The following is a 16,377-nucleotide window of genomic DNA, read 5'->3' on the forward strand; positions in this document are numbered from 1 at the left end:
GCCTCAGAGTTGCAAGTGCGGACACTTATCATAACTACACTCTCCACCAGTCTGGCTGCTTCGAGAGAATCTATCCATAAAAATCAATAACTAACAGGATCGGTGACAAGGAGCAACCATGGCAGAGCTCAACGCCCTCTGAGAGTGCACTTGACTACTTGCTGTCAATAAGAACTCAAAACTTAAAATGAAGAGCAATGAAGGTATTGGGAAAAACTGCCACTGTTGATTTGCCCTTCAGTAAGACAGCTAAAGGTATTTCCACACCTAGTCCAAATTTACATGCAGGGTATTTGCACGAAACCAGTATGTACGTTGGTAAATCCTTGTTTCTTTTTGTACTTGAGGAGTTGTGTTTTTTCTTCCAAAATTTTATTGTCAGAAATGAGGGTTTACACACAACTCACCATCATATATTGATGAACAAACTATCATCATCACTGCTAAAGTTTGAAGACTGTATTACTCAGCAGTTGTGCAAAAAGAAAACAAAGTAAAGTTCCATCTCTGGCGTGATGTGCATTGTCCCTATGCAGTAGTTATGCACATGAGTTTTTCACATTTTTGTGTCAAAATTTCAGTTGCTGTGCAATGGCTTTAAGTCCCAACTGTTCAGTGGCATGTTCATCAAAACTAACACAATTCTGACTGAAACAGATAAAACTAACCTCATTAAACAGTCACCTCTGTCAGATCCTGTAGTGATGAGTATCATGTGAGGTGAAGTTAAAGTAATCAAAGATCCACCCCTTCTGTTTCAATAATAGATTCCATCCATAGCTGCCTGTTCTTGCACAGCTGAAAACTAATTTGGAACCCAAAAAAAGTGTTTGTTAAAATTTTAACATCACATATTTTACAACTTTCCAGATTTCCTGGTACATTTCTGGGTTTGCACAGGTGTATGTCAGCTATGAGACAAACATAATTTGTAACTTTTTTATGACTATACCATTTCACAACCTTATTTTTATGCAGAAATGTTTTGGGACAAATATAACTCTACAGGATAATATTTTGCTCAGGGACATATCAGTATGGACAGATCTAAAAGGTGCTAAAGATACAGTACATCTGCCTTTCTCTCTGTCTGGATGTGATGGCTGCCCGTCTGTGTGTTGGTCAGTCTGTTTGCAGGGCTGTCATCCTCTCAGTCTCCTCGTGGGCATGTAACAGTAGTATCAAAGTAGTTCTGTTGTAAACGCAGGAAGCCGTGGAGCATGCTCTGTGCAGGCTGGCTACATTTGGGCTCTATGGGACGCCGTTGTGGATGGCGAGGCCGGCGTCGCTCACGTGTCGCTGCTCACCAAGGTGAACGTCTGTGCTGCAGGGTAGAGAAGAAGAGAGGGGGAATGGAATTGAGTGTGTGAGTCACAGATATGATGATGATTCATGGTGATGAATACAAATTATATTGGTGATGTTACTGTTTCTACTTGTTCTCTCTGATTTGCCCTGGTATGGACGTTTAACATCAACCCCTCTTTTGGGGTGGTCCTCTCAAATTAAAACAAATGGAATATTTTGCAATTAATTTAGGGAAAACCTTTCAAAGATTTATTACAAATTTGGACTGACAGACTGCTTTTGCAGGTAGGGAGATGCCATATTTTTAAGGTTTCACATGGACAGCCCACATGGATTTGTTCAATCAGGCATAGGACATTTTAACCCTGCAATAATGGATTTTCTGACCACTTGGGGGCAGCACAACATCGATGTGTTGTGTTCACTTACACTAATTAAGTCCAATGTTCACTCTCCTTTTAGCTCTGTTTTGGTCTTCACCAACTCCTGAGAACAGTATCTAACTCTTTAGCTAACTAGCTACCAGCTACTTGCTACTTTGTCTGCTGTTTGGTGCTGAGCAGGTAGTGTACAGTGGGTTTATCAGAGCTTTCTCACTGCCTGCTGCCTGCTGGAAACCTGATGGTGAGAGTCGTGAGACTGAACCAAAACAGTTGAGTTGTAGAAGGTAAAATCAAAACAATGAGCTAAAAGCAGCTGAAATGCTGAGTGGAACTGCAGAGTTGGTGATAATTCCATGTGAGTTCATTGCTATGAGTGTCAACTTCCACATACACCTACTCATTTGATCTATTGTTGATATAAAAATATTAATTTTAGCAGCTTTGATTATACTTTGTTAACAACAGAAAGCATTTTGGCTGCACAAACCTGCTGATGCTGAACCAATCTCCACGTTGCTGTGTCACAAACACCAAACCTGACACTTGAATTCTAACTCGAGCTGAGTTTTGGACCTTTCAAACTTCTCCTTAAAATTTAATCATATCTCTGTTGATACTCAAGAAGAGAAACAATAACCACAGAATGTCTCAGCCAATCTTCCCAGATCCCAACATTTGAAAATCATTTGTAGTTTTCTTATTGACCCACTAGAGTGTGCTGCCCGCTTGGCTTAGGCTGACAAGCCACATATTCCATCAGAGACAACAGATGTCCATGTATTTATGCTCACAGTTGACATTTTGAGAAGTAATTTTGTATTCGTGCAGTTCTGTTGCTGTTGTTATTGTTATGTCATCATTAAATGTGTGAGTGAAAGCCTCAAATCTATTTCTTGCTCCCATTCAGCAATGTCAGAAACACAATAATGATTTTTTTGAGGATAGTCATTCCACAGTCTTGAGGTATACTTGCATCAGTGACTCAAATTACAATAACCCATCCATCCATCCATCCATCCATCCATCCATCCATCCATCCATCCATCCATCCATCCATCCAATCATCCGTCCATCCGTCCATCCATCTTCCGCTGCTTATCTGGGAAAGGGTGGCGGTGGCATCAGACTGAGTAAGGAAACCCAGACATCCTTCACTTCAGCAATGCCCTCTAGCTCCTCCTGGGAAACCCCAAGGCGTTCCCAGGCCAGAAGAAATATGTACTCCCTCCAGCATATTCTGGGTCTGCCCCCAGGGTCTCCTACCAGTTGGACATGCCCTGAACACCTCAAGAGGGAGGTGTCCAAGAGGCATCCTGACCAGGTGCTCAAACCAAAATCACAAATCACAATAACTGTGAATGAAAATTGATTTTCAAACATAGGAGGGAGAAAGAAATATCAACAGTCAACACAGTATTGCGGAAAAGACTGAAAATCTGCGGATCTCAGTTAAATGAGGATAGATTGTGTGTGTCTGAGCCTTAACTCACGCAGCCAAGAGAAAAATGAAAAGGAAGATCGTTTGAAACATGTTGCAAATGGCTTTACTGACAGTCTTGATTTGTCTTAAGTAAACTTCACACACATGTGTGATATGCATTAAGCTCCAGCCTCAGGAGCATCCGCTATGTGGGCGATGAAGATGGAAGAAAGAGATGAGGTGAGCTCTTCCTGCAGGCATGCAGCAGGGATTTACCTCTCTGACACTTCAGAGGAAGCTTTTCTTATACTGACAATATGAAAAGAAGAAGACCCTCACAAACACCCCTGGGAGCTGCTCAGTATGATTTATGCCATCTGCCACAGAGAAGCAATAACAGTAGGGTTAAATGAGGGTCAAATGAATAGTTCAAGATTACTGTCGAACTGGAAGCAGAGGGAAACAGCTAGCCTGGGTCTGTCCAAAGTTCAAAAATTCACCTATCAATACCCCGAAAGCTCACTGATTAAGAAGTTGTATCTCATTTGTTTAATCTGCATACAAACAGAAATAAGCGTTATGTATCTATATTGTCTTGTCTGGAAAACTTCCTGTTAGAGTGAATTTCAACGAAGTCATTTAACTCTTCAAATTATCAATATTTTGTACAATTACAAGCATTGATGTCCCAGAGTTTTGATACAGGACAGGAAATTTGTTCTAAGAGCTTTCTCAACTCCTCTAGGGATACGATTCTGGTGAAGTAATCCCTGAAAATACATGATTTACTGTTTTTTTTATACTGTACTATTATATTTGTGTACTTTTTTATTTTTCTTGGCATAAAATAGCCAAATCTAAAGACACTGTGTCTCAAAACATTGGTATCAGCCTTATCAGATACAAGTGTGTGCAGGGCTGTAGTTAGGATTTTAGAAATACTGAGGTTTGGAGTCTAAAGTCCCCCCAGCAGAAGCCCCACCGACCTTCATTTTTGACAAGCCACCAAACAAACCCTGTACAGTTCACAGAGAATTAAAAAAACAAACTCAACTGTCCAACTATATTTTCTGTAAATAAATATATCCCCACATTATGGTCTAAAAGTCTTTTCTACACAGCCAGGTATGTTATTCTAGTGGAGAATACAAAATTTGTTTTGTATAAATGAATTTAGTATTTTGCCTCAGAGGTGTGTAACATGTGTAAGTGTAGAATGTAAACACCCCCCTACCCCCACAACTCCCCCAATTCACAAATAATCCAAAAGACATGATCTACAGTAGGTAAAAGAAGGTATTTGGGTTTCTATAAAATGTGCTGTTTCTGTTTTGACAGACACAGACGCTACAACTTCGAAGGCCTCATTTGCACTTACAAGCCAACATGTTGTTGTTGTTGTTGTGTTTCTTGTCGTCTGATGTTAGCTGGTTGTAGGATTCCAGGCTCTTCTCCAGCTTCTCCTCTCTGGTGGTTTGTTGCGTCACGTCCGCCTCCTCCTCCTTGGGCTCTGGGCTCGGTGTCTCAGGCTCGGGAGTCTGGAAGCTACAATCAGCAGCAGCAGAACATGTCACACTCTGACATGAAAACTGACTACTGATAGAGCAAGAAAGAACTGGTATCCTCTGTTTCCATTGTGTTTTGCATGCTTGGGATCCTTTTGCCCTTGTTCCACACTCTTCACTACTTAGCATTTCATCTGCAGTTTCAAAAATGAAGACTAGATTCTGGCTCCATAAACATCCCAGATTGCATACAATTCCACTCTGTAGTTCGTTTACAAGGCGGACACAGAGTTCATTTACTTTACTGGGCCATATCTCTTAGTGTAGATCAGTGCACATGCACCACTTACAACACCTTGAACACGACCATGTTCACAGATTTCCACAAAGCATAAGTAAACATATTTGCCATACAAGAATTATGTGATCAATACACCACACACTCAAAAAGTCCCAGTTGTCTCTTAAAATTATGAATAGATAAAGCTGTAGTAAAGGGGAGCGCTCAACTGTGATTGTCTGACACAGGAATGCATATGCGCACCCCAAATGACAGACACACAGAGAGGGTCAGTAAAAACGGATATGTTTTGATGGTCAACTGGCCCAAAAACGTATTTTTTTGATGGTCCACTGGCCCACTGGGAGAAAACAAGAAAACGTCATCAACATGCATCTTCCATCTGTGCCACTATAGTGGTAAACAATGAAGCTAAGCAAGAATCGAGTTTTCCATGCAACATCCTTCTTGGTCATGATAACTGCTGGAGGACAAATCATACAAACAAGGCTTCTGCTGCCACAACTCAAGAAGATTTTCTTCTTTGTTGGAATCCCAAACATGTTGTTTTGCTTGTTTTACCTCCATCATTAGGTTTAGCACCAGTGTTGCGTTGATCAGTGCGTCATTTCATGCTGCATTCATATTGGTTGATTAGTAGACGTGGGTCGCAGCAGCAGTCACATTGTGAGATGGTTATCCTAAATTTCTGACACTGTCAGAATTGTGTCCCAGATTATCTTTGGCCACAAGACTGTGACAACGGCCATCTGTGAACCTCTCTCACAGTGCGACATGGGACCACTGTTTTGGAGCCATGACCAAAGATATTGCCACATTTCTTTGATGTTGGTCAGCCCAAAATCATACAGTGTATACCTGGCTTAAAAGAGCTTTTAGCCTCTTTTAGCTTATTGTTTTGGTTTTCTGCCTCAGAAAATAAAAACTACCAGAGCTAAAAAGAAAAGAGATGAATTTTCCTCTGCCTCAAGTAGCCAAACAGTCAGTTAAATGCAGTTGTAAATTAAACTGTGTTTTGGGGCATGTTTGCTTTGACTGACAGGTGTCTCAGTCTGTCACATTTTGCCAAGGTGGTTTGTGCAACCTCTTCAACCAAATTTGGATTTTCTGGACTCAGTGTGTCTGATCAGGTTTCTCCACTCTGATTCCTCTGGGTGATATCACTATCCATCCACTACAGAGTCATTAGAGTTTTGGGACCTAAAATTGAGTCACGAGCAAGAGAAAGTTGCAATTAAATCAAGATCCTAGCTAACACACACACACACACATACACACACACACACCTGTTTTCAGTGGTGGTGTTTGTAGGGGAGCTGGTCAGATCTTGGTCTCTGCTTTCGTCATCCTCAAAGGGTTGAAGGTTTACGATCTCTACGCGCTGAGGCTCTGTGCCCAGGTCCAGAATCACCACCCTCTGGCTTTCACACAGCTGAAACACACACACACACACACACACACACACAAATTAGAAAATGGGAGAGCTTAGCATGCTTTGCATTGCTGTGATTGAACATTGTGTTTAGAATTGCTCATTAAGACCAGTACTGGTACAAAAAATTACTCAGTTCAGGTCTCCTTATTCAGAGCAAACTGTAACTCCTCTTTTGCTTAGCAACATGGAATTTACTTCTAAATGTGCTGTCAGTGTAAAATGACTACTATTATGTCAGTAAGACTTTTGTGCTGTCATGTTAAGTCATGTTAAGTGCTTATATTTACAATTTTTAGAGCTTGAAATAAATGATACTTAATAAATAAAATTATATTAACACAGGAAGAAAAAGCTAATTAACAGTACTTGAAATTTCTATTTCTATTATTGTAAATGAATGAATGGATGACTGAAGTGAATAAATGTGTGTTGTACTTTCACTGCTGAGGAATGAGGATGTTGTACACAGAGCTCAGGGGTGGCATCCCATTGGAGAGCAGCCCAGATCCAGCTCCCAGTCCTGGCTGAATCCAGCAGATAAATCCCTTAAAGCCCACCTGGCCACATTTCCACAAATCCTCTGTTATTGTCCTAGATTACACTTGGAGATGTTACGGCCACAATGGCCGATTAGCTGTTGTGTGGCAGATAGGGCCGGGTTTACAGATGGTGAATTTAACAGTGAGAGCTGAGAAGTGTGTCAGGATTCCTTTGATTTTTCTCCACCTGCTGCCCCTGTAGCCTCATCAGACAGCAGGAATTACCTATTTACCACCAGCGGACATCCATAAGGACAGATACAGTTTATGCAAAGGGACAAATATTTTCTGTGTCTCTTAGGAATTTTACATCTGGGAAAGTTGATAGTCCCACAGTTATACCTATCCTTGTTGACAGACCTAAACCCTGTTCAAACACTGATTGAATGCATCACCAACTGGATGGCCGACAATATCTTGCAGCTTAACAAAGATAAAACTAATATGCTTGTCATTGGTGCCAAAACTGCAGCGAGAAATTCAGTATGTTCTCATTTAGCCTCTCTCTCCCTGGAAGGTACCAGAGCACTCAGAATCAAGCTTAACCATTATCAACAAAAATTAATAGACGCTGTGGGAACTGATTTAATTATGACAAGCCTATGTGTCCACTGGGTCTGTGCAGGCTTCTCTACAGTACCTCATTGTCTATGCTGTTGGTCTCAGCCTGCGAATCCTTCACACTCTGCAGGGTCATGTCCCTGTCCTGCTGTGCTGACTCACACTTATCCTTTTTCACCTCCTCCACTCTCTGCACCTCCTGTAGATTGAAACAGAATCATGTCATGAGCTGTTTGTACAGTCGTCAGAGAAAAAAAGAAGTGTTAATGTTATTCATCACAATAAGTGACAAAGCAAGTTGGAGCCACTCATGTGAACCTCTATGAACTGGATACGGCAGAATGCACATTCATCATGCTGTAGAAAAGGTGGAGAAAGAAACAGAAAATAAAGTAGAAGAAAATAAAGTAAAACATGGTGGACCAAAACAAAACCAAACAAACAGCATGTGTGACCAGAAGAAGACACAAGGATCTTTTTTGAATTGGTTGATAAACATAGACATAAATTACTTGAAAGTGTGACTCAGAAAGGGTTGATAAATCACCTTACTCAGGACATGTGTGATCAAGATGATTACCAGAATTACCAGAATAACTATTGAATGAATACTGGAAAAATATTATATTTAAAAGACATTTTGTGTAGTTTTACTGTATTCTTTGTGGCAGTGACAACACCAGAGTGACGTGTGTATGTGCAAGTATGGGAAAAGGTTAGTAGAGGGTGTTACCAGATTTGGGTGTCTGTGCAGTATTACACCCCATTTTGCATTCTAGAACAATAGCAGGGCTGTTGAATGTTAATGCAACAAGATGACGTCGATGATGATTGTCATAAATGTAATAAATGAAGTTCAGTTTCATATCACTACAGTTTTAGCCACTGGAGTGAAAAATACTTTACACAACAATTAAAAAAACTCGCTACATTTTATAAAAGATCTTTTGAAAGCAGCCATGTAAGAAATCTGATCGGGGAACTGCTCAAACTGCAGGCAAAAAATGTCTGACCTGCCACATATCCAACCAATCATATGATAACCAGATTGTTAATTGATCAGGCAATTTATCATAAATAAATAATACAGTTTAAGCTCAAGACCTGTGTTTGGGTTGCAGATAAAACTTTGCATTTGAGTTTACATGTAAGGCTGTGAAAATGCTGGCAGTGTTAGGGATACCATTAGTGATTAGTAGGATAACATAAGTATTAACTGTTAGCATTAATGGTTATCTTGAGTTAGTAAAACTAGCTGATGTAGACCACACCAAGCAGTTTGTTTAGTGTTATTTTATAGGTTATACTGTGATCTTTGGACACAGTGATGTGTATTTGGGATGCTCTTAAGAAGAGAACATTGTTGGAAGAACAGTAATTGGCTGATAGGGTTGGCCTGCAGAGAGTTATCCAGATAAGACTCATAAAGCTAGGATTTCGTATTAGCGGGGATTCAGACCGACCTGTCTTAAAAGAATGCAGGGGGCTGTGTTGGTGCTGGTGAGATCTGAAATATGATTTTGGAAGTCTGGTTTGAATAACAGATCTGTGAATTTGAAGCATCTCTTATCAGATGCCAAAACTCTGCATAGCAATTTATAATATTCACAGACAGGATATTACAAAACTGGAAAGTTATCAAAGTGGCAATTTTTTCTTTTTCTTTTGTTGTAACGTAATCAACCAGCAATGTACGCTTGCATATATGTGATTGGCCAACATAGTGCTTTGCTGGATGACATCACCTTATGACAAAACACAGAGTTTTCAAACTGTAGAATAATTCATGATAGAACTGTGTGGACATAGAAAGTTTTACTCATACAGAGGGGAAAATAAGTATGAAGTGTCTATTTAACTTGATTTCTGTAAAAAAAGGAAATCACAGAGTGTGATTGAGTTCATATGTAATGTATGCATTTAAAGCTTTGCTGTTATTGTGTAATGTTAAAGTGAAATCTGGGAAGTTTATATGACCCCGTTTGCATTCTAGGACAATAGTATGAGTTGAGTTAATGCTAAATCATGACATGAACAGGGTTACTGACTATTAACTGTACATAAGTAACTCCTGTTATTAAATGTTTTACACCATTTTAGACACAGTGTTTCATTCTGTGCCAATAACAAAATGCTGTGTTATACAAAATTTGATTAGGTAATCTTGTTACATAAAACTCTCCAGAATATTTGCTAAACAGTTAATAAAAGACATACTTTGCACTTTTTTGCTGAGTTTTTAGAATTTTGCTTAAAGGGGACGTATTGTGTGCATTTTCAGGTCTATATTTTTAAATCTGAGGCTCTACTGGAATATCTTTGCATGATTTACAGTTCAAAAAACTTCTTATTTATCTTATACTGGCCCTTTACACAGTGGCTCAGCCTCTGTTTGAAACAGACCGTTTTAACTCCTGTCTCTTTAAGCCCCACTCTTGAGGAGCCCACTCTGTTCTGATTGGTTAGCTTCTGGAAGTTGTGTCACGGCCGGCTTCTGGTGGCTCTGGAGGCTAGGTCAATAAACCATAAAACAAACTACAGAAGCAGGATACATGTTTGAGCTGGAATCCAAAATACAAGAGTGGACAACGCAAACAACACATGGAAAAACTCTAGCAACAACCTTAGCAATCAAGGCTACAGAATGGATGGCCGTTTGTGGGCATGCATTACGAACTGACGTCAGCTCATCTGCGAGGAAGAAAAAAACTTCTTGCAGGGAGCATTTCTACAAATGTTAACCTCAAGTTTTGGAACTTTCACCATGTTTAGCATAGATATCTGACATAACTGTATATAAATGACAGACAACAAGAAAAATCATAATATGTCCCCTTGAAAATGTGTACAATGTTTGGATGATGACTAATGATGCTACAGTTGGAACTGGTTGCTAGCAGAGGTTGAAGTTCGGAATTTATTAAAGTGGCAATGACTGTGATGTAAAAAACCGAAATAAAAACCCCATCAACCTGTGATGCCTCTGTGTGAGTCCTCGCAGCCTCAGCAGTCGACCTGCTCTGCTCCATGTGAGCCACCTTCAGCTGCTGCAGAGCCGCTTCCAGCTCCAAAGGGTCTGCACAAGCACCCTCTGCATGGGTCCGGGTCTGATCACACACATACACAGTCACACACATTTGAGTTAACTGATAGTTTGACATTTTTTCAAAGCCTAAGAAATAGAGAGAGGAATAGGTACACACTTATTGGGTGATGTTACCTGCAGGATAACAAAGGGGTTGTCTTTGTTGAAGGAGGGTGAGCGGGATGGGGTTTCTCTCTTCTTCTCTCGGAGTGATGAAGCCTGCTGGTTTCTCCTCATCCTCTCCAGCTGCTCCTCCACGCTCATCCTCGTTCTGCCCACCTCTCGCTCCCCGAATCCCATCTGATCCACTGCACTTCTGGGGCGATCCTGCACAGGACAAGACTCAGTGTTATACTCTCTTTTTCTTTTATTAAATGGTGAATCTGTGTTTTTGCTTTAATGTCAGTTAACAGGTCAGTTCACTTCTGTCCAGAACAAAGATAATCTCAATAACTAATATGTCTGACCTTTCCTTGGCAAGGAAAAAGTATGTTGTCTGTTTTGTTCAAGTTCACACTGTCGAAGACTGCATTCTCGAGCGGCCACTGACAGAGCTTTAGACTTAGAGTGATGTTTTTAAATCTCTGAGTGAGGGTTTACGGTCAGGATGTATGCCTCATATTGCTGTTATGGCAGTGCAGTGTAGGTGTAGTGTGGGTGGTTGTAGGAATAACAGCCATGAGGGATAGTTACATCAGATCCTTTGTTTGAGTAAATGTGGACTGCCTTTATCTATAGTTACAGTGTATCTATATTTTCAACCTTGATATAACAGAAGGAGAGTTAGACACATTGCATTCACTAATTCCTTCCAATTGTGTCTAATTTTTATCATTGTTAAGCTACTGTCAATGAAAATGAACACTTCCTGTATTAAAATCCTAACAGGAAAGGGAGGGATTATGCCCTTTAAGGCATTGGAAGACTTTTAATGTGAAACATCTGTGCACAGCACAAGTGTAACACTGGATAAAAAAAATGTCAAAGTAGAACTTATCGTAAGAACAGTATTTCTATTAGAAAGAGTAACTCAGTGTGGCAGAGTGGTGAGTGTGACATGACTCTGTTGTTGTACTGATGGAATTAGTGTTGTGGAAATATACATCATCCTGCATCTATACATCAGGTAAACATGTAGGAAACATTTGCATGTATCAGGGGTTAGGGGGAAATTAGAAATAAAGGTCTGTCTCTAATATAAGCCAGTTCCAAATAAAGGCCTGGTTCTCTCCAGTGTTGAGGTATATAAAGGCCTCAGCCTGTATTTGAGAATTCACTAATTCATTTCAATCACATTTACTTAGCTGTTTTTTTGATCGGTGTTAGTCTTTATTTGATAAATACAAGTCCTGACAGAATAACAAAGACAAAGGCACTTTTAGGTATCTTTTTGAGAAAGTCTTTATGAACGAAAAAGAAGACAGTATGTTTGATCATCAAACCAGAACACGAGACAGAGATTTGAACAAGAACTTTCTGCTCTGAGGTGTGAAGAAAAGCAGTGAACCTGAAGGGAAAAGGGAGAGTCCTCTGTCAGGTTACACTCTCAAGGTGATATATGCAAAAATTGTTCCTACAGCAAATATACTGCGTGCTCTGAAAGAGAGTGACATGATTGTAAATGCAGATGTATTTCCTTTGTGACGGTGCAGCTTAAGCATTTGTCAAAGGAATATGTGGCTGCACAAAAAGTCAACACAACAGCTATCCTCCAGGCTGTTTCTGACACGTTTGCTGAATTAGAATCGGTTCATTTAATCTCAACTTTTTTTTGGTCTCTGTTGATGCTTAAGGCAAAACTTACGGATCTGGATTCAGGCTTCTTGGTCTTCCTCAAGGTGACGTAAGAAGCAATGGTGGAGGACTCGGGAGGGCTCATGGGAGATTTGGTCCTGGGAGGAACGATGCCCACCGGGTAAGGGGGCACTGTTGGGGAGACGGCAGGGAAAGCTGTCACTTACACATTAGCACACAAACACTGCAGTCAGGCTAATTGTTCATGTTGTGGCAGAACATTTAGCCACACTCCATTTCACAAAAGACACAAAACATGTGAACAGAAACAGGACTGCTTAGCAGCAAGTTGTAATTTTGAAAAATATTTGATGTGTATTTTTTAGTGCAATTAGAACAGAATGAATCAACCTTATTTCTTTTGTCTTGTACAAATAAGAAATTGTGAACAATTGTGATAGAAATCCCAAATATCATGTGTGTTTCCACTGATTAGCTTAAAAACATTCAGACAATGCCTGCTCTTTAATTGGGAATTAAAATGGCATGTCTTTAATGTTGTTTTAATAGTCTTAATTCTAAAAACCAGGGGAGAAAAAAGGATCCCGAAGGCAGTTAAGATTAAGTGCAGGAGTAGAACTGAACCTGATCTCACAACACCTGCTACTGAATGTCGGTCCAGACTGAAATTCTCAACAACTGTTTGATGGATTGCAGTAGAATTTTGTACATTCATAGTCCACAGAGGGTATGTCCTAATGACTTTGGAGATCCCCTGACTTTTCCTCTAGCACCAGCAGGTCACTTATCCTGTGAAATATCTTAACTTGATGGATTGACACAAAATTTTGTACAGCTTCATGGTTCCTAAGAGATGAAACCTAATGACTTTGGCAATTCCCTGGATTTTCTTCTAGGGCCACCAGCAGGTTAAAATTTTTGGATTTGAGTGAAATGTCTCATTACTTACTGGATGGATTGCATACAATTTAGGTCCCCCTAAGGTCTCAGGGGGACTGCTCAACTTTCACATAGTGCCACCATCAGCTCAAAATTTCAATTGGTCTGATACTTTGGTTTATGACAGAATACCTGTCAAACTAATGCCATTCCCATAAGTCACAGCTGTACATGGTAACATGGTAAACATTATGTTTGCTTAACACCAGCATGTTAGCATTGTCCTTGTGAGCATGTTAGCATGCTGACATTAGCATTTAGCTCAAAGCAGTGTTTAAGTATAGCCTCACAGAGTTACTGCTTTGGCTGGAGACACCTATTCTTTGATTTTTAGCAAAAGAGAAGGTAGACAGCAGAGGGGATAAAGGACTCAGAGTAATAATTCATTTTGAAGCAATAAGAATTTACCTGCTAACATGTACTAAGGTAGGTTCAATGTGCTCATATAATTTCCTCATGTTTTGCTTGTGACAAAAAGAACTAAGATCCTACTGTTTCACTCCAATAATCTCAATGATCTCAACAGTGCTATTCAGTCACTTTCTGTCCTTCACTGTCAGACTGTGGAATCAGCAAATAAAAGAAAAGGTCAATAGACTCTCAATAAAAAATTGTTAAAAATGACTTAAATGAATAACTGAACTGAAGAGTTTATCCAAGCTGACTAAAGCTGTCATCCTGCACCAAGAAGCAATCTACAAACTTTTAAGAGTCACCTCTAAAGCCTACAAGCATTGAGTATTTAATCCTCAAAGGATTTCAGAGGAATTTTCCTTAGATACAGTGGGCTTACACTGGAAAACAACTAAATCCAAGCACAATACATGTTTCGCCACTGGACTGGAGAACAGAGAAAATGTGAATGCTCAGAAGTCCTGATAAAAGTGCAAGAATGTTAGTTTTATGGGACTGAGTCTAAAAGTACCTTTTGAGACGGTCTCTTTACTGTCAGCAGCAGTGTCGGTCTTGTCTTTGTCCTCGCCATTGGCCTCGTCCACCTCCTCCTTCACTGTGGTTAGCTCAGGCTCGCTCTTATACAGCCGGTAGTCTGGAGCTTGCTGCGAGGGGGAGGGGAGAGAAGACTCAGGGTCAGAATAAAAACCTTGAGAGTTTTCAGTGGTTCTTTGGTTGCGCTAATAGATGTACAGTAATATTCATATCATGTCATTCATAACAGCTCATATGAACCTTTTTAAAATAACTAAAAATAAACCAGTTGATTTGGATAATGTCTTGTTGTTGTTAGGTGAAAACCTTGTGTCTCCAAATTGTCAACTTTTCAGGAATTTCTATTCTTCCATCCAAGACATAAAAAAGACATAAGGACAAAAGGAAGGTGTTGCAGAGAAGATGATTTCTAAGTAAATGACAGGCAGATTTGGGCTTGCCTTAGTCTTATGTAAAAACATGAAAATAACCAGACTTGGAGATGCAAGGTTTCCAACTGACAGCCTCTGTGTGTTCTTCATGGCAAAAAAGTGCGCTAAAATAGCACAGACATAAAGAAGAGTAGTTATCTGGTCACACCAGCTATTTGTAAATCCATGCCTAAGTTAGTGTGTAAAGTCCTTCCTATGTCATTACTAACTACCATATAGTTTCAAACTAGATAGATTGTACCATTAAAACTCAAGAGGTGTCTTAACTAGTGAAGTCTTCAGTAATGTTTAAATTGGTTGTCAGGAATCATTGATATCCTTGTTCAATCGAAAAGTAATAAACTATACATTTTTACTTGGTTACATTCAGTCTACATTAGATCTTACAAACACTTGGTGCAACTGACTTCAAGTACTATATATTGTATTCAGAGGCAAGACACACTCAAGATACACATGCATAAATTCAAACACAATAAAACATCAATCTCACAATGATGATATTCCACATATGAATACATGAACCAGAACAGGTCTGAACAAGACACTGTAGGAGAGTGACAATGATGACTGGATGGAGGATGAATTGCAGGGAGAAAAAAGAAAAAAAACACTGAAATGAATAACATCATGTTAAATGGCACGTGTTGTGGAAAGCGGTCACTTCAATGTACATAAATTCAGCCTCTCGAGTTGAGATGTGAAAATGATGAGAATTCATGTGAAAATGGTTATAAGCACACAAGTCCTCTGAAACGAAGAGTTCAGATGCAGAGACTCAGTGTGCTAATCGATGGCGGTCACAGCAACAACCAAACCAAAGATGTGGATGGAGGGAGCAGATGGGAGGGCATGAACGTTTGCAGCGGTTCTTACGCTGTGAGCTCCATTCCTGGAGCCAGGCTTGCGGTCCTCAGGACGGTGCGTGTGGGGGGCCAGGCGGCCGCTGGGGTGTGAGTGGTAGGGGGGCACGTGAGGGGGGCGCTCTGATGAGTCGTAGTACTGGGGAAGGGGCGGGCGGGGGGGCACGCTCTCGCCCTCCTTGAGAGGACTGAGTGGCAGCAGCGTCACTGCCTGTTAACAGTTAACACAGCTGGTGTCATTGGAAGGAAACTATGGTGTCACTGGAGTGCTCTTCCTGTCGTGAGCTGTAAGCAAGGCTACTTCACTATTTCAAGAGGTTCTTGTTGGTGTGTTCAAGAACATGTTGACTATTGGCTTCCATACAAGTACAGAGCTACATTGTCTGAAAATGAAACCCACAAGACAAACAATGTTTTGGACATCATGAAAAGGATAATATGAATTGGGACACCTTAACTCAAGGTCCACTTACTAGCTTTTTTTTAATAGTCTTCCTCACTGACAAGATATTTTGCTCTGTGCAGGAGTGTCCTCACTGATCGTATATGTTGTCAGTGGTGGTTGGAAATAAGATTAAAATACTGGTCAGTGTGAGCAGGTTTCCTGTCACTGTTGTCTTTATGCTCCTGTCAGCCTTCACCTGAACTCTAGGAAAAGCAGCTTACCATCCTCCACGTTATCATGTAAGTTCCATACGTATGTTACATGATGAAAACTGAGCACCCACTTTTAAAAATGCAATGAGATGCAGTTGAATGCTCAGGGAACAGGGAACTCTACAATCTAGAATGTCTGAGAAATCATGAACACAGCGACAAGCTAATCTATCAAATCTCGAGTTGATTTAGGCCTAGATGGTAGGAAATTAATCGACACCTTTAGGGTGTTTTCAAACCTATGTAG

The 16,377-nt window shown here is 40.2% G+C and overlaps 1 protein-coding gene across 5 annotated transcripts in view; it reads right to left on the bottom strand.

Moving 5' to 3' along the window:
- Positions 1 to 370: 370 nt before the first annotated feature.
- LOC122974730 (pleckstrin homology domain-containing family A member 5-like) overlaps positions 371 to 16,377 on the bottom strand; it is a 249,428-nt gene continuing 233,421 nt past the window's right edge. For 4 of the 5 annotated variants that reach the window (XM_044342619.1, XM_044342618.1, XM_044342617.1 and 1 more), the window contains 8 exons: positions 14,157 to 14,289; positions 12,342 to 12,463; positions 10,673 to 10,864; positions 10,425 to 10,559; positions 7,532 to 7,651; positions 6,204 to 6,349; positions 4,490 to 4,656; positions 371 to 1,324 (listed from right to left, as the gene is read on the bottom strand). In XM_044342619.1, coding sequence (XP_044198554.1) covers positions 1,290 to 1,324; positions 4,490 to 4,656; positions 6,204 to 6,349; positions 7,532 to 7,651; positions 10,425 to 10,559; positions 10,673 to 10,864; positions 12,342 to 12,463; positions 14,157 to 14,289 — 1,050 coding nt within the window. In that variant the 3' untranslated portion in view covers positions 371 to 1,289. Of the gene's footprint in view, positions 1,325 to 4,489; positions 4,657 to 6,203; positions 6,350 to 7,531; positions 7,652 to 10,424; positions 10,560 to 10,672; positions 10,865 to 12,341; positions 12,464 to 14,156; positions 14,290 to 15,486; positions 15,685 to 16,377 lie in introns of all 5 variants that reach the window. The other variant, XM_044342622.1, reaches the window with a different exon arrangement.

This window comes from Thunnus albacares, chromosome 23 (assembly GCF_914725855.1).
Source record: "Thunnus albacares chromosome 23, fThuAlb1.1, whole genome shotgun sequence".
Taxonomy (NCBI): Eukaryota; Metazoa; Chordata; class Actinopteri; order Scombriformes; family Scombridae; genus Thunnus; species Thunnus albacares.